The sequence below is a fragment of the Lichenostomus cassidix genome, chromosome 1Ab (assembly GCF_008360975.1).
Source record: "Lichenostomus cassidix isolate B80296 chromosome 1Ab, HeHo_3.0, whole genome shotgun sequence".
Classification (NCBI taxonomy): domain Eukaryota; kingdom Metazoa; phylum Chordata; class Aves; order Passeriformes; family Meliphagidae; genus Lichenostomus; species Lichenostomus cassidix.
The window spans coordinates 6351857-6370851 of record NC_139481.1 but is presented as its reverse complement, the minus strand read 5'-3'; the positions used below and the strand labels follow the sequence as shown (position 1 = coordinate 6370851).

Genomic DNA, 18995 nt, shown 5'->3' with positions numbered 1-18995 from the left:
TTGCTAAGCTAGTGGTTGTGAAGTTTTATCCTGCCGTAGGGTAGTAAGTGACAAGAGCTCACATCAGCCAATCAGAAATTTCACCTCAGATTTCTTTCAAAAGTGAAACTAAGCGCTGAATGTTTAACAACTCATCTATCCAGAATGTCCTCACTCATCCTCCACTTTTAAGGAGAGGTAGAATGAATGCTCAAGAAGGAAATCAGCCATTCTGCTATTCATTTTATATTTAAATGAACAATTTTTTTTTCTTCATTATTTTTGCCTTTTTTTTTAATTTATCAGAACTGAATTTTATGGATAGTTACTGCAATCATTGCATACTCCATTTTAACTATTTAAAGTTCAATATCTGTATTCTCCAACCACTTCCAATATTGATTGGTATTATTTTTATAGCAGTGGAGTTCTGAGTATTCAGAGTTTTGTTCCTCTGATAACAGCTATACTGTATATATATTTATCAACAGAGCCTATAGTTCAGAAAACCCAACTTAGCCTAGGCTACAATTAAGCTCATGTCCAACTGTCTCTCCTGCTTGAGGTCTGAACATCTGTTTTACATATTATCTGTCTTCTGCTGTGAGTCTCCCGTGATTTATTTTATTGCTGTTGACCCTGTCTGTCCTACACATATGTTGGCACCACTCCTGCAGTTATCTGAAAATTTCTGCTTACAAGACCTGGAACCTAAGATCTCATAGGAAACCAGTGCTGTATATTAAAATCCTTAATATCAACTTTATGAAAAGAACTATTGTAACCATTCCAGCATCCACTCTTTTCCTTAAGTCAATCCACGGAATGGATTCCTTCACCTCTTCCTCAAGGGTTTCCCAAAAATCAGTGTTTCTGTGATCCTTTCTGGGAAATATCACCTTGGCCCTTGACACCCCAAAGGGCACACAGGGCAACAAGAGAGAATTTCCTCAGGTAGAGCTCAGCTGTGGACAAGAAACCCCTGTGCTTTATTGCTATCTGGGCACACATAAAATTAATTCTTGCTGGAAAAGGAGGAAACAGGCTTGGCCAGGAATCCCTGAGCTCCTTCCCATGCTGGTTGCTAAGGCGATGGATAAAACATCCCAGTGAAGGAGACAAGATACCTGCCAGCTCTTTGATGGATCTCCACACCAGTTTCCTTGGAGGAATGAGGAATGATGTCATCTTCAGGCAGCTGTCCTCTCCCCAGCTCAAAACACAGGCAGGAGAAAACTTTTCTTACAGACAGGAAGGACTTTTGGGTCTTTATCAGGGGAGGAAACACTCAGGAGGTGTACTGGAAGAAGGGAAAAAATAGAGGAGTTTGTAACTGAGTAATTGAGAGAGCCTAGCTGCAGGAGAAATCATCCAGTTAAAAAGGGAAAAAATCAAGAGGTAAAAATGGCAGTAAAAGGACAATGAGCAGCAGAAGAAAAAGAAAAGGGGAGGGAATGAGACCAAAGAGGTTGGAAGATGTAAAATATTGCAAAACTGAATGAACCAAGGTGCGTCACGCATAAAACTTTGAGAAAACTGAAGAGAAAATGAAATTAGAAAAAAATAATATTAAAGAAAACAACACCTTTAAAGAAACTGTATGTGAAAATGAGCCTGTGGAGCAGAAGAAATCATGCATATTTCTTCATAGGAACTTGGCAATAAAATAACAAATCTGAGGGAAATACAAACAGATTTTCATTTTTGTCTCCGGATGGAGAAAATTATATTGAGGAAGCAAAAATGCAGAAGAGGTAGGAGAAACTATAATTCAGATTTATGATGGATAAAAGGAAAACACAATGGAGAGAAGAGAAGCAAAACTCATTAGGAAAACTCTGCTACATATTCTCATGTAATTTTTGTTCTTTCTCTTATCATTTTGCAGTCAGTTGTACATGACTGCATTAAGGAAGTCAATTTTGTTCATTATTTTTCATAGACTCTCCCAATATGAATGCATTTAGCTGCTTCATAGTGTTGATGTGCCAATGATTTTATCTAAAAAAAAATATATATGCTTAAAGTCAAATTATTTTTCAGTTAAATTTGTTTCTCTTAACATTATATGTTATATATGAGATATATACCTTATTCATAGAAAATACATATATATATATACATATGTATGATAATATATATATGACCTCCTTGAAATTTTCTCATTTACATGCAAGATGTAAGGTAAGATTATGTGGAATATATAAGATGCTGCACAGTTACTCTCAGATTTCATAGGCAATCAGTTTCTTATGTGATTCATACATCTGATATAGTCTTTGTTTAGCATATCCTCGTAATCTTTTTAAATGACAAATCCAGGATTGGGTTTTTGTTTAAGTATTTCTAGTGCTTAGGTGGTCTATTTCCCCAGTTCCTTGGGCAGATTGTTCCTCCTAGACACAATTTAGAGGAAGCTCTTAGTTCAACGGAGCAAGATCTGCTTTTGTTTCCAATTTCAGTATTTCTGCTAGAAAGCAAAGGAATGGTTTCTCCTAGTTTTACAGGAACTTTATATTTAGACTTCTAAAGTGCAAAACAAGAGCAAGAAGGGGAGTTAAAGTCCTGTCTTCAGTGTCATCTAACTTCTCTTTCATTTCTTTCTTTCCGTTCTGAAAAATGCTAGAAGTTTAGTCAATAACCCTTCAGCGAACTAAATTTTAACAACAATTTAGAAAACTAGTGGGTAGCACCTCGATAAACAACTGCTCCACCAAAGGAAACAGCTGAGCAATTTCCACAACTGCACAGGAGGGAAGACTGTGACCTTTCCAAGTGTCACACAACTGATGTCACAAAGTTCTTATCAGTGTAAGATTACAAGGTACCTCGAAAATTACGACTGAATGTGAGCACTGCTGAGGCTGCTTTTAAAACCCAGTTTAAAAAGAATCTCACAATCTTTTAGGTTGGAAAAGAGCCTTAAGAACATCGAGTTCAGCCATCAACTCAGCATTGCCAAGTGCACCAGTAAAGCCTAAGTGCCACATCTGCACAAGTTTGAAATACCTCCAGGGACAGAGACTCCACAGCTCTCTCAGGCAGTCTTTTCAGTGCTGGACAATGTTTGCCATGAAGAAGTTTTCCTGCCACCCAATCTAAACCACCCCTGGCACAACTGGAACTTGTTCACGAGCGTAGGGTTGTGCCATCCCTTTGCAACCTGAAAAAAAAGGGCAAAAAAGTGGATATTTAGAAAGAATTTTGCTCTTCCTCTGATTTTCAGTCCATATTCTTCTTAAGGCCTCATATGTGAAAAATAGACATAAATATATATACCAAATAAGTATGAAGAGGCAATGGATTCTCTCAAAAACACTTTTCAGATTTTATCCAATCTTCAAAATTTAAATAATACTGAGTAGGACTAAGAGTGAATGGGAAAAGATATTAGTATTTCTAGTTTAAGAAAATGCCATTAAGAAAACACAAAAAGTATTGCATTATTTTTCATTAATTTTTCTAAGACTGGAAGATTCTTTTCTAATTGGCTCAGTATCAACTCACAAATCCATTTACAGGCCAAAATATGCACCATGGCACCAATCCTAATTTCTGTTGAAGCCATGCCACATGGCCAAGCCAACGAGGGAACTTTTAGGTGCAGCAGATAGAAGGACTTGGCCTTTCCAGAGAATGATATTTTTCTGCTTGCTTGCTTTGCAGCCCTGTTTTTATGCTCCTGATCACAGAACTAGAAAGGTTTCAAAGAGACCCCTGGGAGTTCAGAGCTAAAGGATCATTCCTCTCACTACAAACACGACTTTCCATTCATTATGGGTAGAGCAAGAGGACTTTAATGCCAATAGGAGGTTGGAATGTCTGTCCTATTAGGATAAGAATGTTGCTGCAGGCTTCCCCAGACCCTTCCAGCTCAGCCAAATGAGCACTGCCATCACCAAGGTGGTTGTTGTCCTACTGGTAATGATGCCTTTTCTCCAAAGATCCATGCTGAAGGTGATGAGATTGTCTGTGCTTCCCTGCTCTTGAGCTGAGTTACACAAAGCTCACATTTTGCATCTCTCACCTTAAAATTACAATTTCTTGGTCTGGGTGTGAATATCAGCTCAGAGCAATTTTATTTCTAATAATCTTCTTCTCAAAGACTTGAGAGATGAACCAAACTTTTCTATACCAGTACAAATGCAGGTCTGAGAACCTAATTCAGGCATTCACACCTGGATTTTTGGGTTTGGGGTTTTCCCCCCAGTGGTCTGAGCATTGCATACTTGAAAAAAAAGTGTTCTGTGGGTCAAAGCATTGCTGGCATGCATGTAGCAGTACACTTATTGGTAGTTATTCATCAAAATGCTGCTTCTGGAGAAGGAAGTGCTCTAAAAGTCATCTTCCCTCCATTTCAAAGCTAGTCTGTGTCATGACAGCTCTTTTCCCACCTACAGATCAGTATTAAAAGCTGTAAGTGAAACCTTCCTGCATCTCAGTATCTGCTTTATTTGGATGATAAAACCATTTCAAGTCAGTCATAAGCTCTCTTCACAACAACAGCGGTGGAAAGAACTTATATTTTCATTTGGGAAGCACACAGTTAATTTTCAATCTAAATATACTTTGAAAGCCACTGCAGTGCAAAATGGCTGCTGTTTCATCATAAGGCTTTTATATTTTATAGATCAAGAGTTTGTAATCTTTTAAAATGTATGACTTTTGGCAAATAAAATGAAGCATACAACTTTTCCTATATGCTGGTAAACTCTCTTTGAGGAGGAGAATCTAGGGTTAGCACTGAGGAGAATATTTTGTTTTGTTGCCTTGTAGAAAAAAAAAAAAAAAACTGGGCAGATGAGTAAAGAAATTCCTGTTTTCTTAGCTCATTGTAACCAATATAAGCATTTGTAGGATAAGTCAGGATCCTTAGTGTTGGCAACTCCTGAGAAATTCTGCAGTGATGATTTTAATGAAAATCAGTGAAAATTTAAGGGTTCACCCAGAATGAGCACTTCAGGGTGAAAACTAAGGTAAAACTTAGGAAAAAGCAAAGACAGCAAAGGCAGTTTTGGAAAAATTGGAAGGGAAACAGGCAACGAAAGGCAAAGTATATTTTAATTTATGGAAAAGCAGAATTCTGTTGACATTTCTGATTCTGCAGTTGATTGATGCTATTCTACAGCAATATTAGCCAAACTGGATGAGGACAAGCCAGCATCCTCATCTGTTCACAGGAATGGTGACTAGATTATTAATCTAGTCTGTAATGGCAAATTCCTAACAAAAACATTTCTTCATTATGACTATTTTGCTGTTAACAACTTGGCTTGTCAGTGATGATAAATCCTAGTTTGGCTCAATGTTTTATACTTGGTGGTGGTGTAATTATTTAACAATTACTAGTACTGCCTGGTTTTTGTTTTATACACTTAAAATAATAATTCAGCTCGTATCCATCAGAGTCCAATACAAATCCAGTGTAAATTAATAAGCTCTATGCGAGCTCAAGATTTGTGATCCTTTGAAAGCTTCTGATTTATTTTGTATTTAATAGATACTGAAGGGAAGTGGAAAGGTTATGTATAGAGAACAGTATTTTATATGGGAAATTACTAATATCCCTACAAAACTTTAATGCACCAAATTAGCTGCCATTTTCTTGCTGTCCATTAGAAAAGCAAGAAAATGTTATTACTTTTGAAGTTCTAGAGTATCCTTATTTTTAGGGCTTAAATAACAGCTAACACACTGGTAGAGCTGTATACAAACAGCTTCACCATTCAAAGAGGTTTTTTTTTCTTTTTGGCTTCTCTTGGAACAAAACCCATATGTTGAGTTAATTAATAATTTGACTTCTGATGAGGATTATAAATATGGAGAGTCACTTAACAATTCTGCCTTTAGTCTGATACAGAATATGCAGAGTTTTGGGCCTGGCTGATATTTACTAGTGTGGCAAATATGGAAATCAAATTGAAATGTACATAAAACATCCATGGCTCCTGCTGAAAACTGGCCTGTGCATGGAATGACAGGGAACTGGGGACATTATTCACTCCAAAGCTCTCTTGATTTGCCTGGCACATCACCTTGTCTGTGCTAAAAATACAGATTATATGGCCTCAGCTCCTACAGGTAACCCACACTTTTTCTCCCCATTAAGGTCTTATCTACAAAAAATCCAATGTATCTAATATGCAGTTAGCAGAGCAATTTTGGAAACATGTGGTACCCAAGAGATTCCATAAATCCTGCAGTTGCAGCTCTAAAGTCCCCTGGCCCCTCAACCTCCTGCTTTTGCAAATGTCTTTGGGAGAGAAAGGAAATCTTTGGTCCAAATCTGTGAGTGTCTGAGCCCATCCAGGTTCCAGCGTGCAGATGTCTCCTCTGCCAAGATAATAATGCCAACTGTTGTAGTGTTTGTGTCTAGGAGAACAGGGAATTTCAGGTACAGAATTCTGCATAGTTAAATTCTCAGCAGATAATTGAATTATTGATTAAAACATAATTATCTAACTGTTCCAGCACCCTGGACTGCGGTTTCCCCACTATTACAGGTTTTGTGATCATACAGCATATTTAAACTTACCTGAAATAATTTTTTCTTTCTGAACTTTCAGGAAGTGCATTTGAAGAATACAAGTAGAGGGAACACAGGAAACAGAAACTACAGAATGTAAGAACACGCCATCCACAAGAATGAAGAATGAATGTGCCATCTGCAGGATACTTTGCTGTAAATAAATTATTTGTTAAACATTGGAAGACTTAAAAAAAAAACCTTTGTTTTAAAAAGCTTGATGCAATTTCAACCAATGGGCATTCTCCCAGTGAACAATGCAACTAAACATTCCAATATTAAGTCTTTAGAGAACAGAACATTTCAACCAGCCCAGAGCTAAAAAAAGTCTGTGGTTGATATATTGCTGTTTGTTAACCTGTTTTAAATGTCCTGCACGAAAAGTTTTCTTAAAGTCCTGTGCCCCTCAAAAGCCTACAAATTTATGGGCCTTTGATGGATCCAATTGCACTAAATTAACCTATGAACATTGGCTGCTGGAGTCATTCATCAGCCTTGTCTAAGTGGTGGGTTTTTTTTATTTGCACTTCTTTACAAGCAAGAGGCTGTTTGTTTTACAGTGTCTGATAACATTGTTTGTCTTCCCCTTCATATTTGCACAGTTTGACATTCCCAGTAACAGCAGCAGTAAGGTAACAGATACAGTTTTCAACATCCATTAATTCCATCTGTGGCATTTCGACAGAATATGGGTTATAGATGCATTTGTTTTCAGACAGTTTTATTCTTCCTTCTCTTGCAAACGTGCAATTTTTTTTGCAATTTGTGAGACAAAAGATTTTTAAAAGCAGTTAAAGCATACATAGGCTCTCGAACCAGTAATGATTCTTCCAGGTAATTATTTTGCAACAGTATAGGTAACTTCTTTCTTCCTCCATATAATGCAGTATGTAAAATTTAGCATATCAATAATACACATATATCAAACAGTATGTAAAAATCTCTGTTTTATAGTACAACGGTGCTATTTTATAGTTTGTTACATGAAAGGGTCTGGCCAAAACAGTAACAGGTAAAAGCAAATATGGAAAGACCAAGCCAAAGATTAAAAAACAAAATACTTGCAAAAATATTCTGCTTAAATCAACTAAAATGGCTTCAGATTTCAAAATGGAAATAATGTTCCCATCTTCAAAAGAAAATTCAGATATTTGTTTCCTTTTAGATGTTTGAAGGGTGGTGTTTTGACCTCTGATTATGTGGAACACAAACTCATAGATGTCTAAGCCCAGAGCAGAGAATTTGTAAAACAGCCCTCAAGTGACTTCAAAGGGTTTTCCACCAGGACCTAAATCTTCCTGAAGAATCAGCATTTTATTCATTCATAAAGGGACACTCAAGTTCCCCTCCATTTCAATTCTTCCCACAATCACATGTGACTTATCTGTCTGTTAGTTGGGCTGCTGCATCTCTCTGTAAATCAGAAAAGCTAATCAAATCACCAAATTAGGGCTGTAGAAAGAGTCCTGGAGGAGAGATGAACCACAACACCCTCACACCCTGAGTTACAATTGCCATTCCCGTGGGAGACAGAGATCCCAGACAATCTGTGCCACGGAACTTGAACAGGCAGGGCACTGCTTCCACCCTGAATAACACCTGAAGAACAACCAGAAAAACCTCTGCTGCACTTCTGTAAATCAGCTCAGAGTGAGCTGGCCAGGCAGGGAAGGGGATAAGGAGCCAGCAGTGTCCCCAGGTGAGCAGGGAAGAGAAAGAAGGCAGAGGAGGGTGAGTTGCTCCACTCTGGCCAAGAAGCTCAGTGTGGTCCAACTCAATTTTCTCCACTCACCATGCTGCAGGTGGTAAGCTCAGGCAGGGGATGAAGCAGCTCCTGGTCAGCTCCAAAGGGGGGCTGGAGATCAGTGTGTGAAGGGAGAAATTAGGGAGATAGTAGATTAGATCCACAAAGGAAATATCTCCTTTGGAAGGCTGCTCAAATCTCCCTTTCTTCCTTCTCCAACCAAGGGAGTGGATAACTATTGACTAAAACCCAAGAGGAAGTTCTCTCCACACTGCACATGCACAGCTCCTCAATAATTCCTCACTAAGCGACTAGGAAAGGTCATAAAAATCGAACAAATTATTGAAGTTCCTTTTTTATTCCCACAGAAAACCTGCGGTTTGTGTTTTTCCCAAGTGCAATGTATTCCTATGCAACCCTTTAAAGCCTCTGCTTGCTGTGAGATGGATGTCTATATGCACAGTAAGCTGCCGTAGCAATGTAAAAGTAGAACAGCAAATGAATAAAAAAGAATATGTCACAGCTCTCACTGACTGAGGTAGTTATGTTGAAAAAGGAAGAAAGTAAAGAGGAAGAGATGTGGAAGCTAAGCTAAATTATTTACCACCAATTCAATAAGCAGAGTTAGCAATTCTGATGCCTGTCAGCTCCTACAGGCCTTTTTTTGGCAGGGGGGATGGAGAGGGAAGGACTTTAATGGCTGTAAGAATTCTGAAATGCAATCTGAGAAAAAGCCATTATTTTGATGTCACAGGCATAATACATATTTCTATTTCATGCCCCATGACCCTTTCTGTCCCCCATCTCCTGTGAAGTTCTAAGGGGAAGAGGGAAGAAAGGTGTGAGTGTAAAAAGCAATTTGCAGAGATCTGTGGCAGCAAGTTTCTTTGTAGATAACTTTTTTACTGATGCACTGTTAACTTAACTGAATAACTATACACCATTTTACATTAATTCCCGTAAATTAATTCAAAATTTCGGTCTTATCTTGGGATTCACACACTCATATTCATGTCACCATATTTCTCCTGTTGAGAAACCATAATTAGAAAATGTCACTCAGAGACAGCAATATTTATCACAATTTGAGAACTGTCTAAACAAATTATTGAAAGCAACTAAACTAAATAATGAATAGCTGCAAACGTCAAAGGCAAGACTTTGCTTTACTAGAAAATAAATTGTGTCACAAAATGGAAAGTGGCCCCAGCCCTGCAGGTGGGGAAAATGCATTTTGGATAAGAAATCTCCAGTTGTATGGCAGGGAGGGCATGATAAACCAGTTAGGGAGAAAGATAAAGGGCAGCATTAGCTTAACAATCTCAATAAATCCACCACTTAAAGAAGCTGCAGCCTGAGCCAAAGCTTCTCCCTCCCAAAAGTACAAAGCAGTCTGTATTGAAAAACTTCTAATTAGTGAAACTGGATTTTTAAAAGCACTCCAGATAGGAACAGGGCAACCACTGGATGCCATTGATTCTCATAAATCACTTAAATGATAAAGAAAAGCTAATTTCCCATCCTTCCCTATCATGTAAGTCACATGACAGAGATCACAGATTTTTGCATTCTAGAATAGACTTAAAACTCCAGTTGTTACACAGAATGTCGCTGAAATGCAGAAGTAAAAAAGTTCATTAAGCCTCATTATTTCCAGTCATTCCAAAAAAGCATTGCAGATCTAAACCCACTGAAGTTAATATCTCTCTTTCATCAAGGTAGAAAAATTTAAATCTCATCTCCACAGTTAACATAATCAGTCATTTAGAGTTTAAATGGCAAATGAATAAATTCTTTATTCCACTCAAAATGTACTCAACAAACCTACACTTCCATTTCCATGAAAGACTTCTATGAGCTCATTTGCACCATTCAGCCAAGAGAGAAAAGAAAATCAAAATCTGGGATATTGCATCCAGTCCTTGTAGATCCATTAAAACCTCTCAGTATCAGTGGTTAAAGTTAATTAATGAAGATTTTAGGCCAAGCACTCTCTGTCTCCTTGGCTCTCCATTCAACAAGAAATGCACAATATGACAAGATTGGAAAAATGTATTTACATATTTGCTTTACCTGTTCCTGATTTGGCCAACAATGCCAAAGTGGTGCTATTGTTTTGTTTAAGAAAGTACTTGACTAAAATATAAAAGAAAGCATAAATATTTTTTTAATGTATGAAAATGACAATTACGTAGGTATGGTTATTGAAATAGAAATAAAACTAGCCATAATTTTACAACTTTTTGTCACTCAGAAAACAGCCAAGTGATCTTATATCGATGCAGGAAAAAGAGTCAAAATGCCACAAAAATTCAAATGAAATTTTGAATTTCATTTAAAATTAATTTTAAAATTTCATTTTTAAATGAAATTCTGAATTTTTACTCCAAGTCAGAAATACAGATGCAGAAAAGTGTTAGAAGTCAGGGAAAAAATGGATATGACAGAAATCCTTTCAGATTAGGTGAGTCCTGTATCATTCCAGAGATTTTGGAACCACACTCTAGCCTGAAATCAGTGCAGAGTTTGGCTTGGTCAGTGGCATGATATGACTGAGATTTTCACTAAGCACACTTTTTTAGTTTTACCTGATTCTTTCTCATTCATGGCAAATCCTCCAAAACTTAATATTCTCTAAAAAAACCTGCAAAAGACAGAAACACAGCTGAATATAACACGGAATGAAAAAAAAAATATTCAGACCAGGAAACTGATGGTTTTATTAATTCTTACCAGTTTCAAATTGTGAGAAAAAGTTGAAATATATGGCTAACAGTCTGTGAATTCCTTTTTTTTATTATTTTATGTGGTCACTATGAACATCCTAATGTGCAAAATTTCACATTTCATTTTTTTGTTTTGAAACTTATACTAAGTTAAGCCCAAATAGAGATTCTGAGAACCTATAGGCCAGACAGAATACTTATGTTGTTCTGATGAAGGTATAACCAATATATTTAAAATGTTTTATTTTTAGTCTGCAAAGGAATAGTAATAATTTATTTGGGGATTCTACTTATACTGGTCCCTCTTTTTAGGAGACTGTTCAGCGGAAATTAGTCTTCCAAACACCCAACTTCTAATCAAAACCAACATTTATTCCTCCCTCTTGCTCCACTCAGTTAAAATACTATTGCAACATAATTTTATTGTTTGTCTGTTTGTCTGGGAGGGTTGTTTTCTCTGATTCACTTTGTCTTGATTCCAGGGGTGAGGGGTAAGGAAGAGCAGATGAGTCTTTTGAGTGATTTTTTTTTTTCTTTCTCTTGGGTACAATCCTCATAAAATAAAGAATTTGTCTTAATGAGATTGCTAATTATCCAGTTAATGTGTGGAAGTAGCATTAAGCAAAACAAGCAGATTAAATTTGTCTGGAAAGGAGGAAAACAGATTTTTAACGCCAAGTTTTTACCCATTCTAATCCTACACCAAACATTTCCCTTCTCACAGCATCAGAATATTCTACTGGACTAGAAGTGTCCAAACACAGAGTACCTGATATATATATATATATATATATAATTTTTTTTTTTTTTTCACATTTTTTGTCACCTGGAGGTTGTTATGGGGATGTCTGAAATTCGATTACACATCAGGCAGTGCAGAGATACCATTCTAGCAGAGACCAAAAGGAGAAGGATCTCCCTGATGCTCGCATTAGGAAATCTATACTAATTGCATAAAGGGTGTATTTGTGTATCTATACACATACAGACACATGGATATATATATAAATATGTGTATATATACACAGTGTTCCAGCGTGTGCATGTCTATGTGCATGTTGTGTGCACATGTATATGATGCTTTTCTTTTCCCTGTCAAGTACAATTTGAAATGCTTGCTTTTTACTCTTCAAATCTTGTGGATTATGTTCAGTAATCCACCTGGAATCTAATTTTATAAGGACATTGTGTAATGTGGATGTCACAATTGAGATCATGTCTTTGTTTTTCATACCTAAAGAAAGGGCCAGATATTTAAACCATCAGACACCTCTTCATTGTCATCAGGCAAATATATTTATCTGTTTAGATACAGATATAAAATACTGACTCTGAGGGCCATATTATGAAAACTTCTATTAAAATTTTATCTTTCATTTCGTTGTTCTCCATAAAACCTCTATTCAATGTAATTTTTTTAAGTGTAAGCATCTCTTCAAAGTAAGAATAATGGGTAATATCAAGAGAGCAGAATGAAATTTTTGTTATCACCTCAACTATTAATTTGTCATTTCTGTGGTTTTTGTAAGAATAATTCGTCCCTCTCTACTGCACCCTTAACTATATCAGAAGTGGAAAAGATTTAGCAAATTCCTATATCCCAGATTATTTATAATAATTCTTGATTTCTCTGCGTTCTTCAGTAACTTTTTATTTTGCCAGCTTGGCTCACAAAAATCATAAAAAGCACCAATGTGATACTTCTGCTGCTAGACATTCTTTCCCACAAGTATTTAACATTCACCCACCTAAAATATCTACATATTCACACTTTATTGAAGTTCTTAAGAAACAAAACAAATACCATTGAGAGATAATTTTTCTGCTATTTTGTAACTAAATCAAAGGCATTGCATTTTATTGTATTTTCCATTCATCAGTGAAATTTCATTCCTCTAAAGCAGCAACAAAAAGGACTCTATAATGGCAAATGGGATTGTGCTTCATGTATTAATGTTAAAGAAAAAGGTTTAGCCAGATAACTATATCTACAACTGATTAAATGGAACTCCTATTTTGTAGTGAAATATTTAACTTCATCAATTAAAAAATCATATGAATGTTCTGCTCTTCCTGGTTTACTGGCAGTAACCTGACTTATATTGTGGCAAAACTCTCATTTTAACAATGATCAAAGACAAATGATCCAAGACCAACAGACTAAAGTGTTATCAGTAAAGAGGTAAAATGTCCTTTTTTGTGCACAGCAATTAATTCAACCTTAATTTTTGTTTTTACATTAGAATTTGAAAGGAAATTTATATAAATACTGCATAAGAATTAGGGTTCTCTTCATTATTTCCACTTGGAAACAAGTTGGAATATAATTAATCACATGCAAGTGACACTGCATGAGCCAGTATATAAATCACACCTTTTCATTTATTATCATCTCTAAGGAATTAGTCCAACAAAATTCTATAGAAATCCTGTGCAAGGTGAAAAAAATTCTTGTCAAAAGTGTATCAACAGTTGCCTGATTAAAGTGAGTCTCATCAGCCATGAGTCATAAAGTGCTCCACTGAAAGCACACTGGTTCTTCATCATGCTCTGAAAGCTTCACCTGCAGTCTGACACCTCCCGTTGCTTTTACCAGAGTGAGATGGTTCTGTTTCACACTTCCTTAATCCTCACAGCCTTTGGGTTGAATATTAAACATGTTTGTCAAGGCTAAGGATTGTAGGAAACAAACTTAAAGTAGAAGAAGCAGCACCACCTGCTGCTGATAATCAAACCGTGTATAAGCTTTCTTTTCTCCCAAATTACTGCAAAGCCACCCAGAATGCTAAATGAAGAGATTAACAGCACTTGGTTTTCAGGACAGCCTTTCCATAAGGAGTGCCTGTCCTCCCTTTCTTCAGTGTTGGACATCAATTGGTATCCTGACTAAAACTGGGGTTTCCATGATGCAAAGCATGAATGTGGATACATGAATTTCTGATTTCACTACTGAATAATCCTACTATTAACATTTCAAGTCATTATAACCAAACAGTGACAAGTGTTAAGTGTTCATTTACTAGAAACCATTTAAATATCTATTAAAGTTCTAACTGGATTTATTCTTTCTTTTTTATTTTCTTGTGCTTACTCATAATACAATGTCACTACTTGATGACAAATAATATTTCATACTGTGTATGTAACATCATTGTGTTGCAGAATCCCCCAAATACCTCAACAATGTCTTTGTTGCGCTATTCTCCCCATTTAGCACTTACAAGCTTTTCTAGTAACAACCAATAAATTAAAAAAAAAAAAATGGAGCTCTTGATATGTACAAATATAAAAAAAAAATTCAAGAAGTTTTGCTAGTTTGCAGTTCATGTAATGCCATCTTGACCATTCTCTTCCCCTCTCTCTATGAGCTGTCTAGAACAGTAAACCTTGCTCCATTAATAATAGTGTATTCATGCTTTTAAAGGCTTTTATATGCATTTATGGTAGGTAAAGGTTGGAAGAGGTAGTTGACTGATTTTCACTTTTATCTACTTTGATTTCAGTAAAGGGCTTTGTCACTCTGTATACATAAAGGCTAATGCACCCTTTGGTTTGTAGAATGTACTGAAATGTTTGCGACCCTCTTGGTATCAGGTCCAAAATGTGAAGCATTACTGTTAAGAGGGTATCTTTCTAATGTATTTGTATGTATAGTTTACACCTCTGTGAGGTCTAATAAAGGATTATGGTTAATAAAAAATGCGTTGAAAATTCCTCATCCCTGCAGATTTTGCAGCAGTTTGCATTTTTCCTCTCTCTTCCCTGGCATGCACATTTCAATTTGCTCAGAGCACACCAAAATCAGGACATACCTTAGCAGGATGAGCAGGATTCATCCATCCTAAAATAGAACTGGCAGGGAAAGTGGCTCAAGAGCCTCCATGAAAGGAAGTGTCAGCAGATGAAATTAGGGAACCTACAGACAAAATTAATAGGAGTGAACAACCAGGAACCAACTGTATTCAGGCACAGAGGAAAATGACTGAATTCTGTTGCTCAGAGCTCTCTCAAAAACTCCTCACCACATTAGAATTTAGTGGCAGCCAAGGGATATGGATTATTTTAAAAATATCCAAGGGGCATTTAAGGAACTACAAAATACTCTGCCTTGTGTCTCTATCACTTCTCAAGAGCAGAATTTGTGGGTAGGGGAAAAAATATTATATGAGAAATTTGGTGTTTTGCATGAAAAGGAAGGTGGTTGTTGTGAAGTTAAGCCTCAAAAAATCCAGTGGGAGTTCTTTGAAAAAAGAAAAGGACAAGCACCTAGCCAAGGAAGATCAGGGTGACCTTATAGTTCTTAAATTTTGCAAATTAGGTCCCTCATCCAAAGTTCTTTAAAACACTAAACTCTCACAGAAAGAGAGGCAAGTTCTTCACACAGCTGATTAAAGAAGAGAGAAAACAGCAAGAATAAATCATCTTATTTATTGCCCTAACTTGAAACAGTTTTTGGATCACAAAGAGAAAGAGAAACAGAAAAGTCAGTCTAGAAATCCACTGCTATATGAAGTCCAGCAGAACTTGTGGAAGCTTAGTAAAAATTAGGACTATCAACAGCAGCTGTTAATTATGCCATGGAAGTGACATTAGTGCAAAGTTTATATTGTATAGGGAGAACTAAACTGATTTTTTTTTAATCATGGGCAACTTCACTCAGCTGTGTGTGGTTTTGCAGCGTATTTTCATCCTGCTTTAGACTTGGTTAAAAATACCCTTATTCAAACATCTGTGCCTAAAGTTTGGCTTACGACTTTCTATTTTTACTGATGATATCTCTCGCACACACTTTCCAGATAAAGTCAATTAGGGGTGGTTTTAAGCCAACATTTCATCTCTGAGAGAAGGATTTACCTCTGAGAAGTGTGTTTTCCCAAGGCAGAGGGTGACAGAGCCATTAACATTCACCACAGCTCACACATGTGGCGAGAGGCATCAGCTGTACACAGATTTTCTGCAAAGAAGTCATTTGTCATCTCTGTATTTTGACAACCAAAACGCTGAGGAGAAATTGAACAGATCAGGAAGAGAAGTGTTAGTCAAACTGAGATAAAACAAAGATTAAAAGCAGGATTTCCAGATTACCACTGGGCTGGTTTTGTTTGTTTGGGGAGTGCTTGGACTTAATCTTTATTAAAACAACCAATTCAATTCAAATGCACTGTCTTTGTATCAGACTCCAAGCTCTCCAGGACTCACTGCTCAGCGTGTGCTCTCTCCACTAAGTAATGTTTTCACTCTTTCTGTTTGCTTTTTCCTTCTGTTCCATCTACCACCTAATCTGGCTACACAAAGCCCCAGTGAAATAGGAAAAGTGGCAAACATCTTCCCAGTCCTTGCCACAAAAAAAAGCTGGTGAGTCTGCTGGGCATGCTGAGAAAATATGGAATGAAAACACATCTCCCATTGATTCTACATGTCATATAATTAGCTCAAATTTCAGGGGTGGGAGAAGGCAAAGCCACAATGGCAGAATTTTTGGGGTGCCCAGTGCTACACCATTAAGCATGTCCTCAGCCTCTCATGGCACACAGGAATCACTTGAACATATTTTGGGTTCAAAAGCAGATAGAGCAGGGAAAACCAGTTATTTCCACCGTTAACAGAGCACAGAGAAGCTGCCAATTTTTCTTGGTTTTGTCTGGGCTTTAGTATTTAACGTATAATTTTCCTTAATTCTTTCAAATTATTTATGTTGCTATTATTATTATTTATTTATTATTATATTTATTATTATTTATTATTTATGTCACATCCACCATTTGTATTCTAATTCAAATCAGTCTCTTACCTGTGTTTGAATTCACATGGATTTTATTAAAACTACCTGCCTGCAGACTCCCTACCAGAATCAGTATTCATACCGTGCAAGGGGGAGAGTATTTCTTCATTCCACATTCTTCAAATCCTCTCTTTCCAAAAAATGCTTTATATCATTGCCTTTCCTGCAGATCTTCATCTGGATATTGTTATCATTGTTGGTACTTCCCAGCTTCAAATATTTTTTAGTACACAAAACTCCTACAGCCAAATCAGTCAGTAAATTTCTTGGTAATTTAACATGCTGAAAACAATCCTGTACTGCTTTAAGCACATCCTGTTGTTGTGTTAGTAATCAATAAATAAGCAATTGACTTCAGACAAAACACTTCAAGTAGCCTTTTCTGCAAGTACAACTTGCCATCAAACACATTTCCTGCTGTTCTTGTCTTGTTTAAACAGCATTTATCTTTTTTTATCCATCTTCTAATCTTTGTTCAAATATTACATATTCTCTGCTATGCCAGCCAGAACAACTGCACCAGTCAATATTAAAACATGTCATCCTACACTTAATTTCACTTTTTGCTCTACCTATCTCACCATCCACACTGTTTCTAACCTCAAAATCAAGACGACTTCATGGCTGAACTTGCAGCATGCTAACCCTATCCCTATCCAAGCTTAATACAAGCTTAGAACTCATGTTCAATGTGGACACTTTTACTGCCCTCACAGGTAACTGACATTCAGGGTTTTCCTTTATATCAATTTACAGCTTGTATTTTTATACCCTTTTGAATGCCAATGGTCAGCAAGTCTGGCTCTGACTACTTCCGTGCTTTTGAGGATAGACTCAACCCTCTTTCTAACCATTCTCTACTGAGATAGACTAGAACTTTCCTGGGCACCAAATAAAGAAAATCTCTACTTTGCATGGTTTCTCCTTTAGTCTTTCTGCATTTCTGTTTCCTTTCTACAAGGAAACAGAGTGATTCTTTAAACTCATTTGTTCTAAGCTCCAGTGCAGTAACACAGTTACCAGGATAGAAATGCTCTCCAAGCCTTTGGCCAAGACTCAGTAAGGTATTTGAATCAATGTATAAACATATACCATAACTAGGTCCATTTTAAAATCTTTCTCAATAATAAAAGTGATATTGATACAGTTATTAAAATTCTAACTCCAGGAGTATTTTCCCTGTAATATGTCTATTAATATAGATTTACTATTATATTTCTTTTCTTTATGAACTCTTGATATGCCTCTTGCTACTTCAAAAGAAGGCTGTGCAAGGTGTTTTATTCCTTTTTTATTTCTCTCTTCTTTTTGCTTTCTTCACTGACATTCTTCAGCAATATTCAATACCTGGTACATTTAAACTGCATTTTCTTTAAGGTTTGAAATTACTATATGCCTTTCAGATAAATTGCAAATTATAAACTTCAGGCTTCTTATATTTCATATAGCTCAAAGTTTTTCCCTTGCCAGAGCATTACCTTTAGCATTCATCAGCACTGGAAGAACTTTCTTTTTTACTCTCTGCTTCTTTTTCAGCTGTTTTGTTCTGTGTGAACAACTTTCTCTGTACAAAAAAACATCAGTGCTAAACGTTCTTTTCCCATCCCTTATATTCCAACAATTATACATCCAGAGAATCTCTCAGAAAGCATTTTCCATATTCTATGCCTTCTGTGTGAGAGAAAATCTAGGCCATGAGAAAGAAACTTTGCCTTTCTCTTTGCAGGGCTCACTATCCCTTCAAGCTTTCCAGCAGCACATAAACACAGTCATTTATTTACTAAAAGACAAAAATTTACAAGGAATATTAAAAAACCTCCTTCATTATGCCTCTTTCATTCCCAAATGTGAGAAATCCCACTGTTTCCATTTTATTATGGATTGGACAGAATAACTTCCCAATATCACTCAGCACAATAGTGTCAGATTCAGGTAAATTGTACCTGGGACCTTGATTAAAAAATCAGAATTTAATCCCTAACACCACAGTGCTTTTCTAGTATCTTGGTATTTCTCCCTGACTTGTTACATCAGTTTCTTAAACTCTCTCAAGCAGCAGAAAGAGCAAGAATCATTAGATGTGTGCAGCACATGCTTGTGCAGATGAGAGATTTTCCAGCTGCACAAAAAGCTGACTTAATGTGCAACATACAGTTTGAAAAGAGTTATCAATCTATCAATGCAAACAATGGAACAAAAAAAGGCAATTTTTATTTGGATTGCCTCTTCCATTCTAAA

General features: G+C 36.5%; 1 protein-coding gene across 3 annotated transcripts in view; it reads left to right on the top strand.

Annotated features, from left to right (window-relative positions):
• IGF1 (insulin like growth factor 1) overlaps positions 1–14675 on the top strand; it is a 53965-nt gene extending 39290 nt beyond the window's left edge. For all 3 annotated transcript variants that reach the window (XM_085049625.1, XM_085049624.1, XM_085049626.1), the window contains one exon: positions 6546–14675. In XM_085049625.1, the coding sequence (XP_084905751.1) occupies positions 6546–6605 (60 nt within the window). In that variant the 3' untranslated portion in view covers positions 6606–14675. The remainder of the gene's footprint in view (positions 1–6545) is intronic.
• The last annotated feature ends 4320 nt before the right edge of the window (positions 14676–18995 follow it).